Genomic DNA, 24,599 nt, shown 5'->3' with positions numbered 1-24,599 from the left:
CATAGGTTAACAGGTACCATCCTCTCTGGGGAGCTTGGCAAACCTCCCCCACATGTGGTCAGACTTCAGGCTGCAAGCTTCTGTGTGGAGAGGCCTACAGAAGGCAAGACCTGGAGAGAGGGTCAAAGGTGCCTCCGGAGAGCCCACTGAGGGTGGGAAAGGGATGGAGGGCCCAGAGGTAGGAAGAGGATTCCTGAGGTGGGAGCAGGGCGGGAAGCGGAAGCGTCAGGCAGCCCCAACGGATTCCACTTCTATGTCTTAACTTCTCTGATCCATGCTCACAGTCAGAGGAAACAGTGGTCCCTTGGGCCAGATCAGACACAGAGATCAAAGAGCTATTCAGTTTGGCTGATGAAGTGCTAAAAAAAAAAAAAAAAAAAAAAAAAAAAAGTCTATTCCAAATGCTTAAAATTATAAGGTTTCACATTACCGGCCAAATTTCAACCTTTCTTGAAAAATCAGCAGCTCTGGCCATACTGCACCCATCATCCCATACAATGGCTTACGCTACAGCCTAGTGGCGGTCATGTCTTCAGATGGGGCTGGAGCGCTACAATCCTCACTGCCCCCTACTGCCTCCCCTCACCTACCCTTGCAGCCTGGGAACACTTCCCCATTCCAATCCTTTAGGCCTGACTTGAATCTATATCCCTACTCTTCTGCCCCTGCCCTGCGCAGTCCTGGGGACCTCTGGGGGAGAAGACCCAGCCTGTGTGATCTTAGCAGGAAGGAGAAGTAGAAGTTGGGGGGGAGGTCCCATGATAGAAACTCTGGGGCCTCTTCTAGACCCATTTCTGTGACCAGCTGCTTCCAGTGGCCTAGTTTGGCTAAGAATTTGTGGGGGGTCACAGCCCTCCCTTCCTGGCATGGATGGAAAGGCACGCCCGGACTCCCACTGTCTCCGCTCTCCTGAGCCTGAGCGTTCCTTCCTTGATGCCTAGTGGGGCATTTGACCTACATTTGACCAAAAAGGCAACTGAGAGGGGTAGAAATGGTCTCCCCCTCCCCAGCCCCTCCTGCGGGCAGCTGCCCACATCCTCACGCTCTCTGGGGAGGCTGAGCCCACCCCCCCCCCCGCCCCCCACCACCACCACAACCACCACAGGGCACCTCTGGGAAAAAGACGCAGAACAGACTGTTTTCAGCTGCCTGGAAAAGGCGCTGTAGGATCCTGGGGCGACACTTTGCTCCCTCCATTGTGAGCTGAGACACGGCCACTACAGCACAAGAGACAAGAAATGAGTAGCAAACGGGGGAGGGAGGTGGAAAAATTAAATTTTGCGTGATCAGCAAGGTTTCAAACAATCGCTCGCCAACTGAAGTGGGTGCCACGTCTATAAGTCATTCTGTTTTATAGACCATTAGGATCTCCAGAGAGAACCTGCATGGAGACCACTGCTTTTTGTTGAAATTAAAATGTCAGAGAAAAAGAAATAGAACAAAACAGGGAATCTGCAATTAATTACCAGGCCATAAAAATTCAATAATCAGGAGGCAGAGCGGCCGCGGGCCCAGAGGTATCAGAGCCAGCGTAACAAGAATGGAATACATTAATCTTTTCAAATTAGTTTTTTAATCTGACGGGGATATATGGTGACATGCCTCCCCTCCCTGCCGGCTCCACCCCCAACCCCCTCTCCGGAGCTCTCCAAGCGGGGCTCTCCGAGAGGGAGGTTCGGGTATGAGCTGGGGGCCTGCCCAAATCCGGACCCCCAGACAGGGGACAAAGTGCTGGTCTGCGGCCCAGGCTGAGCCCAGGGCCCCAGGCCGGTGGCGGGTGGAGGAAGGCCCGCGGAACTGCCAGAAAAGCGCTTCTTGGGAGTCTGGATCCCGCGGGGGCCCAGTGCACCCAGTCAGCGCGGACAGGGCGCCTCTCTGAGCTTCGGTTTCCTTCTCTGCAAAATGGGAATCCTAACCCCGCCTCACAGGCAGGCTGGATGCAGAAAGCCGGGCGCTCTGCAGAAGGCCCCTCCGGTTACTGTGTTGACTGGACTGGCAGCTCAGGCAGCAAGGAGCCCGACGACGCAGGCTCCACCACACTATTCAGAGAGCAATTATTTAGCATTTGCTGTGTGCTCAGCGCTGGGAGAGACCCGCAGCCTCAGCTGTTACTCCGGGGAATGAGACCCCAAGTCAGAGAAGCATGCACTGGGCCGCCCGGTAAGGGAGAAGGCGCTTCTTCTCCGGGCAGGGAGCCAGCGGGGCCCACGGGGAGCTGGGCGGGCGGCCACATGGCAGCACCCTAGCCCAACCCTGCCCCTGCGTCTGCAGCGTCTCCCGGACACTTGACCGGAACTGGGCGGCCTCCCAGCGGGGGTGGGCGCCGTGCACGCAGTTTCTGCCCAGCTCTCGGCGATCCTCCGCCCCCCGCCGCCGCCGCTCCCGCACGGACCGCCCCCCTCCAAAAACCTCACAAACCCGCCTTCAGGTATCGGAGTCTGGGGGCCTCGCGCCTGCTGAGCCTCCCCTGGGCAGCCCCGGGTGGAGCTGTGGTCCGGACACTAAACGGGCTGGGGGAGCAGCCACCGGGTGGAGGGGATGACCTTGAGCAGCAGGTCATCGGATGACCTGTCCTTTGCACTCTGTAATTGTAACAGGTAGAGACCGCTCGGGCCGGCCCTGTGTAAGTCCTTCACCTGGATTTTCTCATTTCCTCCCCTGTGAGGGGGTGAGGGGGACTATTAATAACCCCATTTTGCAGAAGAGGAAATTGTGAAAGTGGAGTTGCCCCCCATTTGTGTGTGTGCTCTGCTCCCCGAATGCAGCTTCCCTAAGAATACGGCCCGCGCGGCTTCTGTCCCCTTCCCCACTTCCCCACGCCGCGTCACAGTGAGCGCTCCACCTGTGCTCGCCGGATAGGGTCCCTGCGAGCCGACCTCACCTGCCATCACTTTCCTCCCCAAAGGTCTCCACTCCAACAGCGGCCATTTCTTGAGCACCTACTGTGTGCCAGCTCGTGGGATCTGATGCCATTTGCATAAGACTGCGGTTCCTGTTATACACAAAGGAAACAGGCTGAGAATGATGGCCCCCATGGTGGTCCACGTCTGTCTGGCGCTCAAGGGGAGGATTCTAAGAACCCTGCCTCAGAGCCCCATCAACGAGAGTCTCAGGACTCGCAAGCCCCACCTCTGGGTTTGTCCCCAAACCAGGTCCTTCACTCCTTCAACCGGATACCCTTACTCTCCTGCCCCCAGGATCCTCCGCTAATTCTCACTCCCTCTCAAGCTCCTGTCATTTCTAGCACCTCGTACTCATTGCTACCCTGTTACACCCAGGGCCCACCCACCCACATAGGCCGCAGGGTCCCAGCAGAAACAGCAGCGATAAGCAGCAGCCTGCCCAGAAGGGCCATCCCATTCTTCCTCCCTGACCCAGGATGGTAGACCTGAGGGGCGCGCAGGGAAAAACCCAGACGCCACACGCAGGGTTTGCGCCCTTCTCCGGGCGCAGTTCCCAGTACAGCCACCAGATGGCGCCCGGCTCGCTCCAGCGGGGCTTGCAGTAACGCTGTGCGGTCGCCAGATGGCGGTCGAGACCGCAGCTCCGCGGGCAGTGCCGGAACAGGGCGGAGACTGGAGGGCAGGCGGGTCTCAGTGCGGGCCCAGGAGCCCCAGCCAAGTGACCCCGTACTTCGCTACCTCCTGGCCGCATCATGATCCATCCCGCACCCCGGCTCTCGGTGCCCGCCGCGCTGGCCCTGGCCTCCGCCGCACTGGGCGCCGCTTTCGCCACCGGCCTTTTCCTGGGTGAGTAGGGCGGGGCCTGCGGTACCCCCAGCAGAGCCCCCGCAGGCGGGGCAGGTGCGGGAGCCGAGCCCGTGACTCCGCGAGGCGGGCTGCGGGTAAAGCTCCGCCCTAGCGCCCCGGAGTCCCAGGCCCTGACCGGGACCCCTCCGCGGCAGGAAGACGGTGCCATCCCTGGCGATCCCGGCGAGAGAAGCGCCTGCTGCCCCCTGAAGACGACCCCCTGTGGCAGTATCTGCTGAGCCGCTCCATGCGGGAGCACCCGGCGCTGCGGAGCCTGCGGCTGGTCAGCAGGGCCAGGGGCGGAAACAGGCGCCCACCTCAGACCCAGCGGGTCCCACGTGCTTGTGTGACCTTGGGCTGGGCCATGGCGCTCTCAGGGCTTCCGGGACTCCTTGGGCTGGGCGCGGTGGGCGTTTCCTGAGAGCGGGTCCCCACCACCACCACGCCCACGGCCGCGCACCTGGAGGGGTTTGTGGGCCGGGGGAGGCGCTGGGTGACTGGCAGTGCTGGCGCGACCCTTTTCCCTCCCACCACCGCGACACAGCTGACCCTGGAGCAGCCGCAGGGAGATTCGATGATGACCTGTGAGCAGGCCCAGCTTCTGGCCAACCTGGCGCGACTCATCAAGGCCAAGAAGGCACTGGACCTGGGTAGGGCTCACAGCCAGAATCCCTGGGGGCCGAAGTCACGGGGATGTCTCCCCCAACTCTGGCCCGAGTCCATATCTCTTGCCCCCCAGGTACTTTCACAGGCTACTCAGCCCTAGCATTGGCCTTAGCGCTGCCCCCGGCCGGACGCGTGGTCACCTGTGAGGTAAATCCGGGGCCCCCGGAGCTGGGGCGGCCCCTATGGAGGCAGGTGAGTGTCCCACACATTTGAGGCCCTTGGAGCCTGGCCACTCCCAGCTCCAGGATAAAAGACTGGCTGGCTCTGACCCCACTCCTTTCGCAGGCTGAGGAGGAGCACAAGATCGACCTTCGGCTGAAGCCTGCCCTGGAGACACTGGGTGAGCAAACGGAGTGGAAAGGGCCTTGGCACCATTTTCCAAGTGGGGCCACTGGGCGCGCGCTAGTGACCAGGTCCATAGGGGGGACCTTGAGGCAGTGACAGCTCCCCTGCCCCCTGGCTTCGCAGCTGCCATGTGGCCACATGCTGGGTGGCACAGTGCCCCTCCAGGCAAAAGTCCCTTGAATGGTCACAGCGCCTAGTGAGGCTTGGGCAGGGGCTTCTGACCGCTGGGGCTGCGGACTCAGCCACATCTGCCCCCCCCCCCCCCCCGCCCCAGATGAGCTTCTGGCCTCTGGGGAGGCCGGCACCTTCGACATGGCGGTGGTGGATGCGGACAAGGAGAACTGCACTGCCTACTATGAGCGATGCCTGCAGCTGCTGCGCCCCGGAGGCATCCTTGCGATCCTCAGTGTAAGGGAACCCCACACTGTCTCCGTCTTTTCACTTGGCTACTCCCTGTGCCTCGCCCCAAGCCACAAAGCTGCACCCAGTGCACGCCTGTAGGCTGCCCCTTCTGGTCCCCTAGGCTTGCCCCACCTGTGGTCTGCAGTTGCCACCTCTTGCCCTGCTCGCTTAGGCACCTTCCCTCTCCCCTCTGCTACTACCCCCTCGCCCCCATGTCCCACCCCTCCGCAGGTCCTGTGGCGCGGAGAGGTGTTACAGCCTCAACCACGGGACAACGAGGCCCAGTGTGTGCGAAACCTGAATGAACGCATCTTGCGGGACGCCAGGGTCCACATCAGCCTCCTGCCTCTGGGCGACGGCCTCACCTTAGCCTTCAAGATCTAGGGACGGCCCCCAGCGCATGGTCTCAAGGGAAGGGATGTGGGAACCCCAGACATCAACCCTGACTTTTAAATTCGACAATAAAGTGGGGTCTGGGACATGATCTTCTGAGCCTCCATATTTGGCGCTAAAGTGGGTAGGGAGGAGGCCCAGCACTGGCAGGTTCTAAACCAAAAGGGGGCCCTGAGGGCACAGATGTCATCCCTTCCTTGGCACAGTCCTGAGCGCCACCTGGCACCAGGTCTATTGCCAGCTAACTGGAGGCAGGATATAAAGTTCTGACTGACCTGGCCACATACATACAGGACCCCAGCTCCTCAGGTCTGCCGCCACGCCACAGGATCTGAGGGCTAGCTGCAGGGTAGAGCCCCCACCCCTTGGTCTCCCTCCTACTTCACTTCCTAGGAGGGGCAAGTGAATGAAGGTCTTGTTTGGTGCAGCTGGGACTGGCTAGGAAACCCTATCTGGAATTTAACAGGAAACAGGCCTTGCAGCCAACCAGGTTCGCCACTGGGCGCTTTCATAGGTTATGCCAGTTCTATTTGCCCATGTCTTCACAGAACTCCGCTCGACCTCACCTCTGCAGTGGAGGCTCTGCTCAGTGGACATCACCTCACAACCAGGCCACTTGACCTAGACCTGAGGACCTCAAGGTTGGAGTATATATCCTGTCCTCCCCCTGAAGTCCTGGAGGAAGGTGAGGGACTGGGTGGGATCACTGGCCAGAAAGGAGTGAAACAGACTGGCCTATAGGTAGGAGACTATCAAGTATGGCAGTTTTTAAAAGTTTCCCACAGGAAGATGAAGTTAGGCTTTCCCACACCAACACCTATGAGAGGAGGTGGACAGGGAGCCAGGCCCTTCACTCCTCTCATTTGGACTTCCCTAATCCCAGTCCCACAGAAGTTCTACAGGAAGATCTTATCTCCACGTCACAGGTGAAGGTCAAGGCAGATATTAAGTATTCTTCCACTAACTGCCTCAGCCTAGAATACAGTTAGGTTTTGCAACCAGGGTTAGGCCTGGGTCCTCTAAGGCTGGAGACTGTTAGAAACAAGGCCACAGGAGCGCCTGGGTGGCTCAGTGGGTTAAAGCCTCTGCCTTCGGCTCAGGTCATGATCTCAGGGTCCTGGGATAGAGCCCTGTATCAGGCTCTCTGCTCATCGGGGAGCCTGAAGTTTCCTCCTCTCTCTCTGCCTGCTTCTCTACTTGTGATATCTGTCAAATAAACAAAATCTTTAAAAAAAAAAAAAAAAAAAGAGAGAGAAAGAAAAGAAAACAAGGCCACAGGGGCCACAAGGGCCCACAGGTGTCAACTTCCATCATCCTCCATCTTCTTGGACGTACCTAGAATTTTATGCAACCCTCAGGGCCATGGGTGTGATTCAGCCTTCGCTCTCCCGCATGTTAAAATGCTGTTAAGATGCACCTGGGTAAATATGTCCAAATTACTCTTCAATGTATCTTTGACCAAATGGTAATTCACTTGTGCCACACCCCAGTCCTGAGTCCGGAACCAAGTAATGTCCAGCCATAGCTGAGGGAAGGCCACCTGTTAGCTCTGAGGCAGTAGGCAACCAGGGGCCACAGCAGCTACCAACCTATGACCTCCCCACAAAGCAGAGTTGCAGAAATGTCTGCTGCTCTACTTCACACCTCTCTTGAGTATCCCAAAAGCAGATGTGCTTTCACACCCAACCTGCAGACATCTTTTCCTGTTTGTTTGACCTAGCAAAAGATCCAGACTCCAGCAAATTGGCTCAAATTCCAGCTGTCTGCCATTAAATCATGTGTCTTATTCACACAGGCCATTCCTGCCAATCTCAAAGCACTGTACACACTGGTGAGTGTGTACAGCCTTTCTTTGCCTGGGGTCAACAACAATCCAATGGATCTCTGGACAGACTTACAAACTGAAGATAAAAAGGCATATATCCTCTTATTTTATTGTAGTCCAAAAAGGTCATGGAGTTACTTTAGGGACACAGAGGACTTTGACACAGATTTAGGTAAAAAGCAAAACACTCCCCAGAAAAATAATGTGCTAGCTAGATACAAGGGAGATCTGACCCTGGCAAGTATTTAAACTCTGCAAATACTTGGAGTCATTAATTACGTATACTTCTTTTTATTCATAATCTGTAATGTTTAGGGATACCAAAAGTAATTCTAAGGATGGCTGAATTTAACAAAAAATCTTTAACCTCATCTTAAAACTTCCACTGATCCATCTCGTTCAATGGCAATTTTCAGTAATAGGAACATAAAAACAAACATGCACACAATTGCACAGTTTTCATAAAGGTCTATTTCATTATTGGTGGGTAGCGCATTTAACAGTTAAATACATTTAAATAATGTATAGGTGACTGCACCACTGCAGCATTGGTAACTAGATAACCAATTCAACTAGGAACCAGCTAACAAGTGACTGTCTAAATATTTAAAATACAGCTCTTGTTTAGATCATCCTTTGTTTTGATCACCTTCTTGGGGGGAGGGAAAGCCTGCTGGTCACACTGGAAATATATTAAGGCCAAATCTTCTGATATCCATTCCCAGAGGTTTCTTTCAATTGGATTAAGCCTCCAACTCCAGGGCAAGCCCAAGTTTGTGGCCTCCAGCATTAATGCTCTTCCCGTCTACCAGAGCAGACAGTGTAAGCTTGACACCTGTAAACAGAAGCAGGTAACCATGATTTGCCTGAAACACCTCAAGAGTCTGCAGTCTTTAATAATCAGCCCAGAGCCTGCCTGTCCCTCCCTCAGCCTGTGAGATGACCTACTAGTGCCAGCCACCAGAGGGCACTTGGGAGTTCCAGAGATACTGGAGAGAATTCAGGTGGCCCTATCCTAGGTTAAGGATCAAATAACAGCACTAAAAATGTTAATTAAGTTCAAAGTGCTCTAGAAAATACAGTAACATTCAAAACACTATTCAGACTGTAAGACATTAAAAGACAATTGTATTTGCACCAGGACAACTATAATAAAGAGATAAGTGGGGAAAATTGAATGTAGACTATGTATTATGTATTGCTCAACTAACAGTAATTTCCTTAGCTGCGACAGTGGTATTGTAGTTATGAAGAAAAATGTCTTACTCTGGGAGATGCATGTTAGGGAGATGTGTCTGCATGTCCGCAAAACACACATTTAAATAACTGAAAAGGGGATGTGGAAAAAAAGGAGTATGTATGCAGATATGCAAGAGAGAACAGATGTAGATGTTAATTAGTGAATATGGGAAAGGGTATGCAGGTGTTTTTCATAAAGAAGGCTTTTCATAAAGAACCTAAATTCTTTAGGTTTCAAAAAGGCCAAATATGGAAAGTTTGGGGAAATATCCCTATTTGAAGGGAGAAAAAGTTCCAAGTGCTTTAGAACTTGCTATTCAAGTGTTGGCAAGAACCAGTGATGCTGGGGCACCTGGGTGGCTCAGTTGTTAAACAGCTGCCTTCAGCTCAGATCATAATCCCAGGGTCCTGGGATCAAGACCCACATCAGGCTCCCTGCTCAGCAGGAAGCCTGCTTCTCCCTCTCCTACTCCCCCATCTGTATTCCCTCTCTCACTGTGTCTCTGTCAAATAAATAAACTATCTTAAAAAAAAATACAAAAAAACTAGTGATGCTGGCATCACCTAAGAGCTTGTTAGAAAGACAAACCCTTCACCCCAAGATGTACTGGATCAGAATGTACATTTTATAGCAAGAGTCCCCAGGTGACTCAAGCACACTGAAGTCTGGTAAGTACTGTTCTAGAAAACACAGCAAGCCTCCAAACACCAGATAAAAGAGACTACAGAGACCAAGCAATGAGTGAACCCTGATTAGAGAAATAAACATCACTAGAAGGCATTTCAGGTACAAGTGAGGAAAGTGACTACAGAATGGACAGTAAATAATAATATGGACTATTAACTTTCTTAGGTGTGATAATGGTATTATGGTTATGCAGGAGACCAGACCTTCTTATTTCAAAGTAGACGCATGCTGAAGCATTTAGGGAGGTGTCAGGATAGCCACGACTTCCCAAGAGCCCAGCAAAAGAAAGGGAAAAAAAGGAGTAACAAAAAACTGTGGCAAAAGGTAAATGTGTTCACTGTACTTTGAAAGGTTTACGAAGAAGCTGAGAAATGAAAAATAATTTTTAAAACACCAATCCTACTTGTCAGGAATACTTACCAGGCCTCAGAGTCTGAGTGTAGCCCACTCCAATTAAACTAGAGTTGTTGACTTTTGCCTAAAATAAAACACAAAAACAGCTGTAAAAAAAATTTCTGAATGGAGAGAGGAGAGACAGCCCCTGCAGGTTTCCCTATTATGCAAATTATGAACTATTCCGCTTTTTTTATTCACATGTGAGATAATAAAATTCACACAAACCAAGAGAAACTCTGGACTCTGGAAACTGAGGGTTGCAGAACGGAAGGTGGCTGGGAGATGGGGGAACTCGGTGACAGCACTGAGGACACACGATGTGATGGGCACTGGGTATTATACGCAACTAATGAATGAATGAACACTACATCTAAAACTAATGATGTACTGTTACACTGGCTAACTGAATTAATTTTTTTTAAAGACTTGTATAAAATAAAGATTTCGTAACATTTGGGAAAAAGTACAATTTAATACTATTAAAATTTAACACTGTTACTAAGCCCAACAAAACCCAGGTGCCACTTAATTCTTATCCATTAAACTCCAAGTCAAACTGTCAGTACGACACAATATTCTTGGTAGTAAAAAGGTTGACAACTTCTGACATCAGAACAGATTTGGAAATTATTTGATGTCTTCACTCTTTTATAATGTGTAACATCGAAATAGTCCAGAGAGAGAAATCATATAACAGACAGATATCACAGGAACGGCACTTGGGTTCACACGGCAGTAGAGCCAAGTCTTCTGAAGCTACCAAGGACCAAGTAAGCTGTAAATCTAAGGAAGAAATGAACCCCCAGTGACCACTCTGTGCCCAACAAATTAAGAGCCTCAGACTATTGGACACAAGTTTCTCCTATTTTAGAACAGAAGTAAACGATGAAACTGTGATAGGACATTAAGCAATACTTCAGGGTGATGCTTAATTGGGGGCACAGAGCACTATTTAGGTGGGAAATGCTGGATACATCTCCAAACAAATCCCCAGAAGTCACTCAAAGTCACTTTGGGCACACGGACCCAAAGCTGCCTTCCCATTTTAGACTATGAGACCACTACACTGGCTGGCACGAAAGCCATGCTGCTGCTGTAGACGAACATTTGAAAAGAACAGCAATGTAGCTACCAGGGAGTAGCATGCTGTGTGAATCCTAAGGTTTTCAGTGCCACAGTGCAATCAGAAACAGAGAAGGGAAAAATAATAAATGAATCACTGCCTTACCAACCAATGGGAAAGCATTCCAGATGCTTCTTACACTCCCTGATTACAGCTGCTAACATAAGAATGGGGCTAAAGCTTAACTACCCAAATTATCAAAAACATGTTCCCACTTTATGTAACAGAAATAACTCCTGTGGAAAGTTTAACTTTCTTTAATTCCCAGTACGTACAGTACAGGCCGTGCCTGACATGCAGGAACAGCTGCTGACCTGCCTGAAATCAGAGCCGGCATCTCTACACTGTCAGACACTGCACTCCCTCCTGCCCCAAAACTCACTAGGGCTGAAAGAGGAAGTAGCAAAAAAGCCCAAGGACATGAGTAGGGTGGCCATCCACCCCCTACAAACCCATGATAGGCGGGAGGGAGTCCTTAGGGTGCAAGACTTTTAATGTTAAGGCCGGAACAGTCCCAGGCAAAGCAGGATGAGCTAGCTGGTCACCCTAGACAGGAGGGAAATCAAGACACGCAAGCCCGATCCTGGCTCTACCCCCTTTCTTCTCACTCTCCTTCCCTGGCAGTGATCTAAGTCCTTTCTCTTCCAAGCTTTATCTCCACCTGCAAAATGGCATTTGTACCACTGACCCCTAAGATCAAATCTAAAAGAGATTTTGTAAGCCCTAAAGACAAAGTAACAAAGTATTATTATTCCACAAAGAAAGACAAAGTAACAATTAAAACACTATTACTCCTGGCCCAGGCCGAAACACTGGCTTCCCTGGGCTTAGACAGGCTTGGAGCTCAGGGTTATTATCTACACTAACTGAGCAGCTTTAAACAAACTCCTGTGACCTGGATATCAAAGTTCTAACATTGCCTCCACAGAAAATGCATGCAGCATTACAAATTCTAATCCCATTCTGTGAGTAAACTAGGGATTGTGGGAACCACAGCTCAAATTTTCAGCACAATTCAAAATACCCAAAGATGAATTCCCACAACCAAAGACCCCATTCTAAGCCCACAGTAATAGCCAATACTCACAGAAATGGAAGCAGTGGGATCCAACTGATATTTGGCTGCAATGCCAAAGCGAGTGCTGTTGGTACCTGATGTCCAAGCAAGGTTTACTGAAGTGTCAAGATCTTCACATACTTTTTGATAAATTGATCCTCCAAATTCTGTCCCATCATTGCTGTAAAATATTATAAATTTGTAAATCTAAAACAGACAATGTAATGACGGCGGCACTAGGTCGATACTGTAGCAGTATAGTTAAATAAAAAGCACTGCTCACATGGGAGTGTAGTATTCCACTGAAAACGTGAAGTTTTAAAAGGGTCTTTATCCCAACCTATGCCCCCAAATAAAGGGTCATATAAATCATGATACATCCATCCAGTAGAATTCCCAAACAGCCACTAATAATCATGTTGTAGAATACATAGCTATAGTAAGATAATTAAAATGTACTAAGGAAGGAAGGAAAGAATTATAAGCCAGCCTTTCTGATATGTATTTTATACACATACACATATATAAAAAAGATGAAACTCCCAAACATGAACTAACAAAGATTAATTATCTAGGTGGTAGGATCCTAAGAAATTGTGGTTTTCTTCTTTGTCCTTCTGTTATTTACCAATGCTTTATTTTATGGGAAAAAAATTCTTAAGTCCTTTTCACATGTAAAAACACCAGACATTTTAGGCAATCCCACCAACTCAGTACCTCACGTTATCAAAATTAAGAATGATAATCTTTTTGTGTTAAGAGAAATTGACTGTACTCAGATTAGTAAGAGATGACAGGTGACATCAATATCATTCCCAGGTCCTACATCACAATAATCCCAAAAAATAAATACTCACACATTAGTGTGTAGTTGGAAGTCCCCAGTCCTGTAGCCCACTGCAAAGTTATTTCTTGTCAGCTTCGATTTGGCACTGTCAAAAGTCATCTGGTACCCAGCAAGCCAGCCTTCGTAACCAAAGACAGCTGAACCATGGATTGCAGGTCCAGCAAAATCAAAGTCAACATCACAACCAAGGTTTATACATTCCCTCTTGTAAGAAGACTTGATTTTACCACTTTTCTTTCTGGAAAAAGAACAAACTGACTTAAAAGTGATGCCACTGAGAAAGACTTACATACATAACTTCTGGACGAAGGACACAAAACAGATTTATGAACTGCAGTAAAACAGGAGTAAAAGCAGTAGCAGGATAATCCTAAGAGGTAAAGAAAATATAGCTCAATGAGCTAAGAAACAAGGGTACTTGGGGTTAATGGACTTCCACCACCATGAGAAGACTGCTTTTGCAGGACTGACCATCAGTCACAAAAGCCCATTAGAAATATGTTAATTACCCAAGTTAGTCCCACAATGAAAAGAGGCAAATATTTGAAGGGAAGCCAACAAGAACAACCACAGTACTCCTCTCCAAGGCAGAAATAGAAATTCACCGCAAGGTAGTTAGGTAAGCTATCAAACAGTAAATGTGCATCTTTCCTGAAGAAACAGAGAGAAAGGCTTTTAAATTTAAAGCAGATAAAGGGGCCCCTGGCAGGCTCAAGTTTGTACAGCATGCAACTCTTGATCATGAGTTGATCTTGGTCATAGGTTCGAGCCCCATATTGGGTGCAGAGATTACTTAAAGATAAAAATCAAATTTAAAGCAAACAAAAAAGTCCACGCTTACCCCGTGTTTGGTGAAAAGGTGGTATCAAATGTCAGTTTCAAACCTTGACAAATCTATTTTGAAAGAAAAAGAATTTGTTTTCGGCTGTATTCTCCTTTTGAAATACAAAAATAAATTAATACTTAAAACGCATGTTCAAAATGTTACCTGGTCTTCAATTGCGATTTCTGTTCCCAGAGTGTTATCAGTGTTCCATTTTTCTGTGAAAGTCAGACCATACTCACACCATTTATATTTGGTCTCCAAGGTTCCAGTAACTTTACCAGTGTCTGTATTAGATGAACCAGACGTTGAGAACTCCTAAGACAATAAATGACTTCATGAGCTTTCTTGTAAACCCAGAAGAATCACTGCCTAACTTACCCACCGAAACACAGTAATTTCACTAACCCTTTTTATCCCATTTCCCAAATACTTCTACAGTCTGCTACTGAATATACAAACGAACTGCCTGTCAGTTACTAACTGCCACCTTACTTACACTTACATTTTCAACCAAACAATGACAAGTTAACTTGTATGTAATTCTCAACGACAAACTGTACACCTCTTAAGGAAACTTCCGCAAGGTGATTATTTTGGAATTCAAGAATCAGTGTAATAGGAAGGAATGAAAGGCGAGGAATTAATGTTTCAGCACTGTATCCAATCTGCCTAATATTAAATAAAACACTATAAAGGTCAGTATGGTTAATCACAGAGCCTCATCACTAAAATGGGCACTCAACAGTAACTGAAACACTATTCGGAAATGTTCCCTGAAAATTCCTTTTCTTTTTTTTTTTTTAAAGATTTTATTCATTTATTTGAGAGTAACAGACAGCAAGAGAACACAAGTGAGGGGCAAGGAGAGGGAAAAACAGGCTCCATTCTAGGGCCCAAGGATCATGACCTGAGCCAAAGGCAGATGCTCAACGGACTAAGCCACCCAGGTACCCCTGCCTCCTGAAAATTCTTAAAAGGGAAAGCACCCCACTGCAGGAATTCATGCCATGAGAAAAGATTTAAAAATCTTTGGTAACCCCAATACTGTTTTTCTGAGATAAAGACTCTTCACCAGATTTCATACCTTCCCAACCATCTTTTACATTCTCGTTTAAAAAGAAAAAAAGGGGACGCCTGGGTGGCTCAGTTGGTTAAGCAGCTGCCTTCGGCTCAGGTCATGATCCCAGCGTCCTGGGATCGAGTCCCACATCGGGCTCCTTGCCCTCTGCAGGGAGCCTGCTTCTCCCTCTGACTCTGCCTGCCATTCTGTCTGCCTATGCTCGCTCTCGCTCTCTCTCTCTGACAAATAAATAAATAAAATCTTTTTTAAAAATAAATAAATAAATAAAAAATAAAAAGAAAAAAAGTAGGGAAAAGTAATTATAGCAGATTTACTCTACAGCTGGTTTATATCGTGCATAATGTAAACTGTATTAAGTACAACAGATAATATCAGTAGAAAAAACAATCTAATACAAGTATCAACTTGAAGTGCATTATATAATCTTATGTTTATACCAAATACAAGTAACTTGCCAATCCCTAATTGCATACCAAGTGAAAAGACGTAATAAGAAGGCCTTATTAAAATTTAAAATCTGCTACAAAACAGCTAAAACTCTACTAACCTTTCAAAGCTTGGCAGATAGCCAAACCGCCAAGACAAAAGAGTTTAAATACCCTCTGAGCATTCTGATTCACAATTTGTCTGCTAATGATGGTTACACACTTTGGCCACTGAAAGCCAAATCTAAAGATAGCTGATCTGAACTAATAGAGAACTTGACCTGAAATTGTGATGCCTACAAGAGTGAGAAAGTATCAAAAACTGTATCAACAGGAGAAAAAGCCAATCAACCTTCACTTAGAAAATAGAACATTTCTACAACTATTGCTCTGCAATGAGACAGACTCAGTATCTTGAAATAAGACACTTTAACAGGAATTTCAAGTCAAAGCTTGGCATTCAATGACAATATTAAAAAGCACAGAATTATGTCAGGAAAAAAACACCGGATATAAAATTAAGAGTCCTGGCATCCAGTCCTGGCTATCGTTTGCTAACTGAGTAACACTGAGAAAGACGTTGGAACTCTCCTGGGTCTCAGTTCCCTCAAGTGTAATAAAAAAATCTACCTCTGGAGGATTAAGTTGGAGAGACATGAAAGCTTTGCACATTTTCCAACGCTTTATACAAAAGAAAAGCATTATTAAACCAATATATACAGAGCATATTCTTCTAGCAGGTACCTGGAATGGGGAATGTGTAGAAGTAGGTAATTTTTAATCCTGAGTGACAATGATTAATGACTCTGGAGGCCCCAACCCCTGCTACCCAACAGCCTATAGATAATGAGCTAGCCTATATACACTCAAGACACAAAATCAAGACACAAGAACCCTTAAGACACAAAATCAAGATCACACAGTGGAACCAGAACTAGACCAGATGACAAGACTGGCCAAGCTTACACCCTTCACTCCATCACCAACTACTCTGTCTTCTACATTGTGGAATGAACTGGACACCTCTGCAGTTTAGATGAGAAAACGGAACTAGCTGTTAAAAGGACTTATTTGGGGCCAGGTACATATATAAGATCAGTACCACGTTGAGATATACATTAAATAGAAACCAAAAAAACCATATGGAATCCAGATCATATACTTCCTTCATAATCTCAAACCTAATTCCATGAAACCTTAACCCTGTCCACAAAAAGCCTTTCCTCTTCAACAAAGGTTTTGATTAAACAATCTAGTACTAGATATACTTCTCTGAGTGTTCTCCAGTTTAAAATTTATTTTTTATCTCCAACCAGCAAGTAATAAGCTTTTTAAACACAAGGGCTGAGTCTTCCCTTTTTTGGGGAAGGCCTTTTTTGTCTCAACTGGTGCACAGCAAGAGGTTAAGAGTGGGAACACAAAAAAACAAACACAAGTCACTGCTCTGTACCTGGAGCAAGTAAGTTGCTCAACCACAGTGAATATACTCAGGCTTTCTTCCAGACCAAAGAAGCCAAATGGCAGATACAACTACAGGAGTTAACAATTACAGCAAGAATTTATCAAAAAACAAACAAACAAATAAACAAACAAAAAACAAAACCAGCAAAATTCAATATTCACACACTATACCCATACTCAAAACAGTCTCAAAAGAAAAAATTTTTGAAGGAAAAAAAAAAAAATCCCACGAAATTAAGTTTTATTCTACTTTGAGTGAGTTAGGCAGAATCAAGGCATCCAAATACCAACTTCTTTAAAAATACTCAAATCAGGGGCGCCTGGATGGCTCAGTTGGTTGAGCGACTGCCTTCAGCTCAGGTCATGATCCCGAAGTACCGGGATCGGGTCCCACATCGGGCTCCCAGCTTCTATGGGGAGTCTGCTTCTCCCTCTGACCTTCTCCCATCTCACGCTCTCTCTCACTCTTTCTCTCTCAAATAAAAAAATAAAATCTTTAAAAAAAAAAAAAAAAAAAAAAAAAAAACCCTCAAATCAGGACTCTATAAATTCACAAAATTAACATGAAACTCTTCCAGAGCAGGCTGCTAGAATACACCCTTTATATAAATGGTTAGTACACTCAAATTAAGAGTTACTGAGTACTGAGGCACCTGTGTGGCTCAGTGGGTTAAAACTCTGCCTTCGGCTCTGGTTATGATCCCAGGGTCCTGGGATTGAGCCCCACACTGGGCTCTCTGCTCAGCAGGGAGCCTGCTTCCCCCACTCTCTCTGCTTTCCTCTGCCTACCTGTGATCTGTCAAGTAAATAAATAAAATCTTAAAAAACAAAAAAAGTTACTGAGTATTTTTATGCTCAGAACTCACAGTGCTTTTAAATAGGCATAATAGGCATAAGAAGGATCATAAAAATGTTTAACAGGTTCCCTGATTTCAAGCTTGTAATCTTACTGAGTAAACAGTCCCAAATAACCAGTCTTTTCTGAGTTTCTTGTGCATACACAGTAATATGGCAAAAGACCACCTGAAAATCAGAAATCATATCCAAAGCCCAAGTAAATCAAGTTTCATGCAAATTCCTTAAGGCAAAATTAACTTTGCCTCTTCTTCAAGATAAAATGGGTAGACATTTTTCAGTGGTGACTATTTCATGGGCTGAAAAGTTATATAAAGGCTCATCAGAATTTAGTAGATATCTAACACTCACCACACCACTGCATGACTTTGTTTTCACATCCAGTTTCACCAAACCAAAACCTTCAAGTAGAGAGCAAAAGATAACAAAATGAATTTCTTGTATAAGAAGCAGCATACCAATAGCTGACAACACATAAAAAAAACTAAGGGCTTCATATATTCAGAGGGGCATAAAAATGTGGCTTGATACACCATATTTAAATGAAAAAATTTTAATTATTTTATAGAAACTAATATACACAGCACAGAACATCTCTATGCAGCTTTGCCTAGTGTTCAGGTGTACATGTGGCCCAAAAAAATTTGCTTTCAAACCATTTTAAAACCTAAAAATCAGATCAGAAAATCAACTCAAATCTCAGAATAGCCAACAGTTTATTATAATAGTCATTTAAAACAATTATCCCAAAAAGGTATCTTCCTTTGGGATTAATAATCTGAGTAACGAGGAAAATAATCTAAAGTAGAGGGAGTTTATGTGGAATAAAACCCGCAAGAAGAAAACGCAAATTCATTTTAGAAAATTCATTAACCCACTAGGAGTCACCACAAAAGCAAAAGAATAATACATCAGAATTCTAGCCAACCGATGCATAAGCTATGTATGAAAGAAATGAACACAGGTGTTTTTTTCTTACAGGTAAATCGTTGAAGTAGTTTGAAAAAAACTGGAAAAAGCTGGGCCAGAGGAAGATGTGGATTATTACGGTAATATTTTAACAAAAGTTTTATACAAAATCTATCTAATAAATTACAGAGCAAGGTATTTGCAATTTGAAAAAGTTGTTAACCTCCCCCAAGCAATCCAAACACATTTTCACTTCTGATCTGAAAGGAAAAAAAAAAATTCTTACCAAATCCTTTGTTGAAAATATCTCTGGCAGCTTTGCCAAGGTCAGCATATGATGGAGGAATACACACTGCTGGTGGGAAGAAACATTCCAGTATTAACCTTCCAGTTCTCCCACTTTCTTCTGTCGAGGAACTAGAATATGACCCACTACTACCTTTAAATTCAAGAGCTCCAACTTGAAGAGGTTTCTGATACTAGGAGGAGCTACAGTAAAACTAGACTTTAATGATCCCTATAATATCACCAATAAAGATTTATTTCTAAAATGGATAACCACCATAGGTGACTACACAAACTTGGGAGAGTGCTTCCAAAACACAAAAACACACTTTCTATTCCTAAATTTACACAGTACCTACAGCCTTTCACCTCTTAGGACCCAACCAGTACAAAGAATCAAACACATGCACGTAAATATATCTATACTGTGCACCCAGAGAGATCACAGATATATCCAAATGTCACTGGAATGGGCTGATTTAACCAAATGACATAAAACCAAAACCTAAGACAAGGTCCTCTTCCCTAACAGATCTCTTCGTATCCTCACTGAGTTCTTAAACCAACATTCTGGAGTGGGAAGAGAAAGATAATTAACACTTGGGGTCATTTAAATGTTGGAACTTAGAAAAAAACACGACCATCTAGGTTTCACTAGTGTCTACATCAACTAAATATCAAAGAGCACTTTGTTAATACGACATTCAAGTCCTCGGCCAATGCTCTGCGGCATAAGGGCAAACAATCTGGGTGGTAACACCAGCTCATTCATTCTACAGAACACGTCCACGCCCTTAGGAGCACATGTAATGACCTTGCGCTCTCCCAAGGGGAGTTACTACTTCCTCTAAAAAAGTGATCCAATCCTCCAAAGGCCGAATCCAAAAGTTACAAACTTTTGGCTTCTGAGTTCGTCAAAGGCACGTCCAAGAACTAAAGGCGAATGCGGCCAAAGACCAACTCCCCTAGCCTAGACCCTCCATCCGAAATCCCGCAGCCCAGCCCTCCTCCGCAGAGCGAGGGGGAGGGTGGGCAGACCGTAGAGTGCCTACCTAAAGGGGAGAACTTCCAAGTCTTTGGAGAGATCAGGGAAAAGAAGTTGCGGTTTTCTGGTCGACAGGCTTCGACTGTCCAGCCAACCCCGCCCCATCCCGCAGAGATCGCGGGTCTACTTACGCCGCGCGCAGCTCTGTCCGTAGGTCGCCATGGCGAGGCCACAGGAAGAGGTGATCTGCGGAGTGACAAGAAGTGCGGTCAGCGGGGGTCAGAGGCAGGTCAAAGGGCCAGAAAGGGGGTCTCAAACACACACAGGCGAGGAGCCGCGGGGCAGCGCGGCCATCTTAGGGAGCCAGGGCCGACCCCGAGTCTGGTTCGGGCGTCCTGCTTGGCCACCGGGGCCTAGACAGCCAAGTGACGCGCCGCAGCGTACCTGGTGGTCTCCTGAGAGGGGCCGCTACCGCCGCTCCGCTCGCAGCTGAGGCCGCTAGGCTCGCTCAGGGCTAGGGTGCAACTACCCCAGCTGGAGGGCGAAGTGAAGGAGACACCGTTCCGCCCGCCGCAACCCTGTCCTCCCCCCGCCAGGACCCCGCCGATGCCCCCGCGGCTGTCCGCCGCGCCGGCCCCCGCAACGCCGCCTGCTGCCCACCCCAGCCTGCTCCAGAACGGCCACGAGGACAGAAGGCACCCTCGCCCCCGAGGTGAGCTGCGTCTCTCCGTCGGCGGGGGCCAGAAAGATAGAAGCTGCTGGACCTCGGGTCAGGCAGCGACGAGGGCAGCCCCAGAGGCGAGGGGGGCGGGGAACGGCGGAGCAGCGCGGTAGGGACTGCGCGTGCGGGGGGATGGGACGGAGGCCCCGCGCGCGCTCCTCGGGGGCGGGGTGGGGCGTCAGGCGCGTGCCCGCACGGAGCCGGGCGCCACTAGGCGCGGCTGCGCACTACGGGGGTCACGTACTACTCCTGCGGTGGCTCCCGTACTCTGCTTAATCAGTCTCGGTACGGTGTGTGCGGAACAAGTCAGCTGAGCGTTACCCGGTCTACCCTGAGCAAGTGCAGCGTGCACTTCTGAAAGACTCTCTGCCAGGCCCAGGGAGAGCGAATGCGGCCGTGGGGCGCCACCTCCAGCCCCACGTGCACTGGTTTCCTTCGTCCACCTCCCATCGTAATGGCCATGCTGGGCGGGGCTCGGCGGGAGAGGCTCACCTGAAGAGGCTGCCCCTCCCTGAACAAACCTGAGCCTGCCTCAGGGTACCCCGCCCCTTCCCGCTCCATGCCTTAGGGTTCCTCTTCGGCCGCTTTCTCCGGGGTTAGGGGATTGGACTGCTTTGCACACGCACCCAGACCGAGCTGTCTTGATGAATCAAGCCTGATAGAAAATTGAGGAATCTTGCTGACCGGGCATTAGAATGTTGCACTCGAGTTCCCCGAGTGTGCACTAAGAGTGAGGAAGCTAAGGGAACAAGAAAAAAATGAGTCGTCCTAATGAGAAATAGGGTCAGTTGAAGCTCTGGAATCAATCGCCAATCTCGGCATTTTATCCTTACTGTAATCGCAGTTTCCTCATCAGTAAAACGACATATTTAAATGAGACGCGGTGGTCTCGGCCACACAAAAAGAGCAAAACTTCTCCCAACCCCCATCTCTTCCAGCTCTGAAAGCCTTCTCAGCTCAAACGCTGCTGAGGTTCTCAGAAAGCCTTCTCTGCTCAAACGCACCTTCCTCCTAAACCAGACGAAAACTAGGTAAGATTTCCACAAGGCAAACCCAGATGAGAGGTGCATCGTGGTGGACTCCCTCCCCTGTGCAAACCCAGCCGGTAACCTTGTCTGGCCATGGTTGGAATTACCCCTGTAGCAGATTAGCAAAGGAAGGGTCTTTGCTCAGGCACCAGAAACACTGATTAATTCTTCCTTCAAGCTCAGACAGGTCGAGCTGAAATCAGCCTGGCTGCGCTGGAACTTTTTTCTCTGGCCTTTTGTGAAGCTAATGGCAGAGACTGACGTCTCATCTCAGATGCAGTATAACACAACCACCTTCCTGGAAAAACCTGGACTATGCTCAGTTACCTCCATTACCTGCAGTAGGGCTTATCCACTCTGAGAAATACCTGTAGCATTTTTAACCCCCAGAGAATTTCACTTTGCCACAAAACACAGACCTAAGGCTTTAGCCTCTAGGAACACAAGGAATGTACACAATACCCAATAACCAGGAGAAGAATGATGGTGATTTATTTAAAAGTTGGATTCAGGGGGCGCTCAGGTCATGATCTCAGGGTCCTAGGATCGAGCCCCGCCCACATCGAGCCCCGCCCGCATCGAGCCCCACATCGAGCCCAGCCGCATAAAGCCCTCGGCAGGGAGACTGCTTCCCCCTCTCTCTCTGCCTGCCTCTCTGCCTACTTGTGATCTCTTTCTTTCAAATAAATAAATAAAATCTTTAAAAAAAAAGTTGGATTCAGTAAGTATATTCTAGTACTTTCATTCAAAGCCCTTTTGGGGTGCCTAGGTGGCTCAGTCAGTGAAGCAGCCTTTTGGGGGCACCTGGGTGGCTCACTCGGTTAAGCGTCAGACTCTTGATTTTGGCTCCGGTCATGATCTCAGGGTGGTGAGATCGAGCCCGACTTTGGACTCTGGACACTTGAGTTGGGCAAGCAGCCTGTTTAGGATTCTCTCTCTCTCCCTCTGCCCCTGCCCTGCTCCTGTGTGTGCTTTCCCGCTCTCTCAAAAACAAATACAAAAACAAAAACAACAAAACCCCCAAAATCAAAGTCTTTTAGACCAAAGCAGCATTAGTAGCAGCCCCCACTTACAGAGCAACTACTTGTGTCACCTACAGGGGAAGCAGAATCCACTCAGCTGTACTTCCTGCTCTTAAGGCACTTCCGGTCCAGTGTGTGTGGAGGTGTGAAGAACTATGAAGGCTCCAAGATTTTGCCATTCTTGCAATTAATCTAACAAATTAGTCTGCCTTAGTTTCACAGGTTCATAAATGTTGGCAGAAGACTCGAGACTCGAAGGCCAGAGACAAAGGACTTTATTATTTGTAGCACGGCAGGTAACATATGATTCACGGTTGACTTAGTACCCCTTGCCCTCTCTGTCCCCAGGAGTGATTCAGAACACCCTACATAGAAGCTGTGCACACTATGTGTATGTGTATGAGACATACTTCTCAGGAAATAAAATCTGCTCTCTGCCTCAGAGAGACACACTACCTCTACCTTCCAAGGCTGTTTGCTATGCAGACATCTTGAAAAGATAGTTTGGCATAAAAGCAGTCGCAAGACATGTCGAAACTCCATGGAAAACTGTCCCATGGCAAAGGATGAGGAATTCAGGAATTGCAAATACAGGGCTAAATGCAAGCACAGAGATTTGTGGGCATTGTCAGACTGAGAAGACACTTGCCCTAAAGTCTGAAAGGAGAGGTTATAAATATTAAAAAGCTTATTTAATATTTAATATAAATTTAATTTAATATAAATTAATATTTAATATAAATGTTAAACAGATCAAGGACTGGAAAAGCAAAATTCTAGAAAGAGGCATGTGCAAACCCATACATGTTTCAAGTGGCAAGAATTCTTTGGAAACTACAAGTAATTAAGTAAAGATGGAAAAACCTGCAGGAAAGGTTGAGAGATTAGTCTAAAGATGTTGGGTGGAGTCAGATTCTAAAGGTCCTAAAAGCGGCACGTGAAGAGGAATCTGGGATGCCTGGGAGCAACATTTCTGACCTGAGCAACTGGAAGGACAAAGATTCCACTCAGTGTTGTAAGGGCTACAGGAAGAGGGACAGGTGTGAGGATGGAAGATGAGGGAGTCAAAGGAAAGAGATTGATTCCATTTCAGATAAGGATGAGGAGCCAGGGGCCACATCAACATGGAATTGTCCAGTGGACAATTATGAAGCCTAGGAGAAAGGATAGGAGACACTGCCATGAAAATTTTAGTTTTAATTATGACTATCCATGGGTGTGATTAAAGTCAATAAGAGATAGGATAGCAATGAAGATAGCAGAAGCTTTTAGGAGTATTGCTATTCCAAGTGCACAGTGAATGGCCAGGAGACTAAAAGAAAATTCCGGAGGGAGTAATTTCCTGGAAGCCGAAGGTGAGTGGAAGCCAAAGAGCAGTGAGTGGAATGTTGTAATATCTTAAAACAACAAAACATTTTATGATCTGAAAGTTTCTGTGGGTTAAAAATTGGCCTCGCTGGATGGCTCTAGCTCAGGGTCTCCCATCGAAGTTGCGGTCAAGATATTAGCTGGGGCTCCAGTCATCTGCTTCCAAGATGGCTCCCTCATGTGCCTCTGGCAAGAGGCCTCAGTTCTTCACCATGTGCATTTCTCCCTAGGGCTGCTTGAGTGTCCTCATGAGATGGCAGGGGGCTTCTCCCAGAGCAGGTGATCCAATAGAGAAGATCAAAGCCTCAGTTTCTTCCTTTTTTTTTCTTTTAAAGATTTTATTTATTTATTTATTTATTTAACAGAGATCACAAGTAGGAAGAGAGGCAGGCAGAGAGAGAGGGGGCAGCAGGCTCCCCACCAAGCAGAGAGCCCAATGTGGGGCTCAATCCCAGGACCCTGGGATCATGACATGAGCCAAAGGCAGAGGCTTAACCCACTGAGCCACCCAGGCGCCCCAAAGCCTCAATTTCTCATGTGATCCATTGTCAGAAATCACACTGTCATTTCTGCCTTATTCTGTTTGTTAGTAGTTATTCAGACCAGTCCATGCTCAAGAGGAAAGAAATTAGGCTCCATGTTTTGAAAGGAGTGTCAAAGGGCGCCTGGGTGGCTCAGTGGGTTAAGCCGCTGCCTTCGGCTCGGGTCATGATCCCAGGGTCCTGGGATCGAGTCCCGCATCGGGCTCTCTGCTCAGCGGGGAGCCTGCTTCCTCCCCTCTCTCTCTGCCTGCCTCTCTGCCTACTTGTGATCTCTCTCTGTCAAATAAATAAATAAATTCTTTAAAAAAAAAAAAAAGAAAGGAGTGTCAAAGAATCTGTGGATATATTTTAAATAAATACA

General features: G+C 47.3%; 3 protein-coding genes across 7 annotated transcripts; 1 reads left to right on the top strand and 2 right to left on the bottom strand.

The window, feature by feature from the left end:
* Positions 1-301: 301 nt before the first annotated feature.
* Positions 302-3,657, bottom strand: LOC132016533 (uncharacterized). 4 transcript variants are annotated; one of them, XM_059397877.1, is made up of 4 exons: positions 3,389-3,657; positions 2,882-2,992; positions 1,111-1,217; positions 302-359 (listed from the first exon to the last, which is right to left on the bottom strand). In XM_059397877.1, exons 1-3 carry the CDS (start codon positions 3,655-3,657, stop codon positions 1,142-1,144), a joined length of 456 nt encoding a protein of 151 aa, XP_059253860.1. In that variant the 3' UTR covers positions 302-359; positions 1,111-1,141. The 4 variants fall into 4 exon arrangements, with proteins under 4 accessions (XP_059253860.1, XP_059253858.1, XP_059253859.1 ...); XM_059397875.1 differs by lacking the exons at positions 302-359; positions 1,111-1,217 and adding exons at positions 1,588-2,039; positions 2,419-2,582; XM_059397876.1 differs by lacking the exons at positions 302-359; positions 1,111-1,217 and adding exons at positions 1,588-2,039; positions 2,423-2,582.
* On the top strand, positions 3,644-7,960 carry COMTD1 (catechol-O-methyltransferase domain containing 1). Of its 2 annotated transcripts, none has more exons than XM_059397874.1 (7): positions 3,644-3,749; positions 3,905-4,032; positions 4,294-4,399; positions 4,489-4,607; positions 4,701-4,755; positions 5,035-5,168; positions 6,104-7,960. In XM_059397874.1, exons 1-7 carry the CDS (start codon positions 3,656-3,658, stop codon positions 6,173-6,175), a joined length of 708 nt encoding a protein of 235 aa, XP_059253857.1. In that variant the 5' UTR covers positions 3,644-3,655; the 3' UTR covers positions 6,176-7,960. The 2 variants fall into 2 exon arrangements, with proteins under 2 accessions (XP_059253857.1, XP_059253856.1); XM_059397873.1 differs by lacking the exon at positions 6,104-7,960 and adding an exon at positions 5,394-5,647.
* VDAC2 (voltage dependent anion channel 2) lies at positions 7,450-20,155 on the bottom strand. Its single transcript, XM_059397872.1, is given in 11 exon segments — positions 7,450-8,152; positions 8,154-8,215; positions 9,728-9,785; positions 11,914-12,064; positions 12,741-12,968; positions 13,572-13,624; positions 13,719-13,871; positions 17,730-17,779; positions 18,574-18,639; positions 19,749-19,803; positions 20,002-20,155. Coding segments are annotated over 10 exon segments (1,026 nt in total). The 5' UTR covers positions 19,780-19,803; positions 20,002-20,155; the 3' UTR covers positions 7,450-7,978.
* Positions 20,156-24,599: the final 4,444 nt, after the last annotated feature.

The sequence above is a fragment of the Mustela nigripes genome, chromosome 4 (assembly GCF_022355385.1).
Source record: "Mustela nigripes isolate SB6536 chromosome 4, MUSNIG.SB6536, whole genome shotgun sequence".
Classification (NCBI taxonomy): Eukaryota; Metazoa; Chordata; class Mammalia; order Carnivora; family Mustelidae; genus Mustela; species Mustela nigripes.
This window is presented reverse-complemented; position numbering and strand designations above follow the sequence as displayed.

Excerpts from the sequence above, each read along its gene's own strand:
- COMTD1 (XM_059397873.1), top strand. The coding sequence starts at position 3,656 with ATGATCCATCCCGCACCCCGGCTCTCGGTGCCCGCCGCGCTGGCCCTG. Across the intron at positions 4,608-4,700 it reads GGCGGCCCCTATGGAGGCAG|GCTGAGGAGGAGCACAAGAT; the intron begins GTGAGTGTCCCA and ends CTCCTTTCGCAG. Across the intron at positions 4,756-5,034 it reads GCCTGCCCTGGAGACACTGG|ATGAGCTTCTGGCCTCTGGG; the intron begins GTGAGCAAACGG and ends CCCCCGCCCCAG.
- LOC132016533 (XM_059397875.1), bottom strand. The coding sequence starts at position 3,657 with ATGATGCGGCCAGGAGGTAGCGAAGTACGGGGTCACTTGGCTGGGGCT. Across the intron at positions 2,993-3,388 it reads TTTCCCTGCGCGCCCCTCAG|GAACCGCAGTCTTATGCAAA; the intron begins GTCTACCATCCT and ends TGTGTATAACAG. Across the intron at positions 2,040-2,418 it reads ACTCCGATACCTGAAGGCGG|TGTGGTGGAGCCTGCGTCGT; the intron begins GTTTGTGAGGTT and ends CTCTCTGAATAG.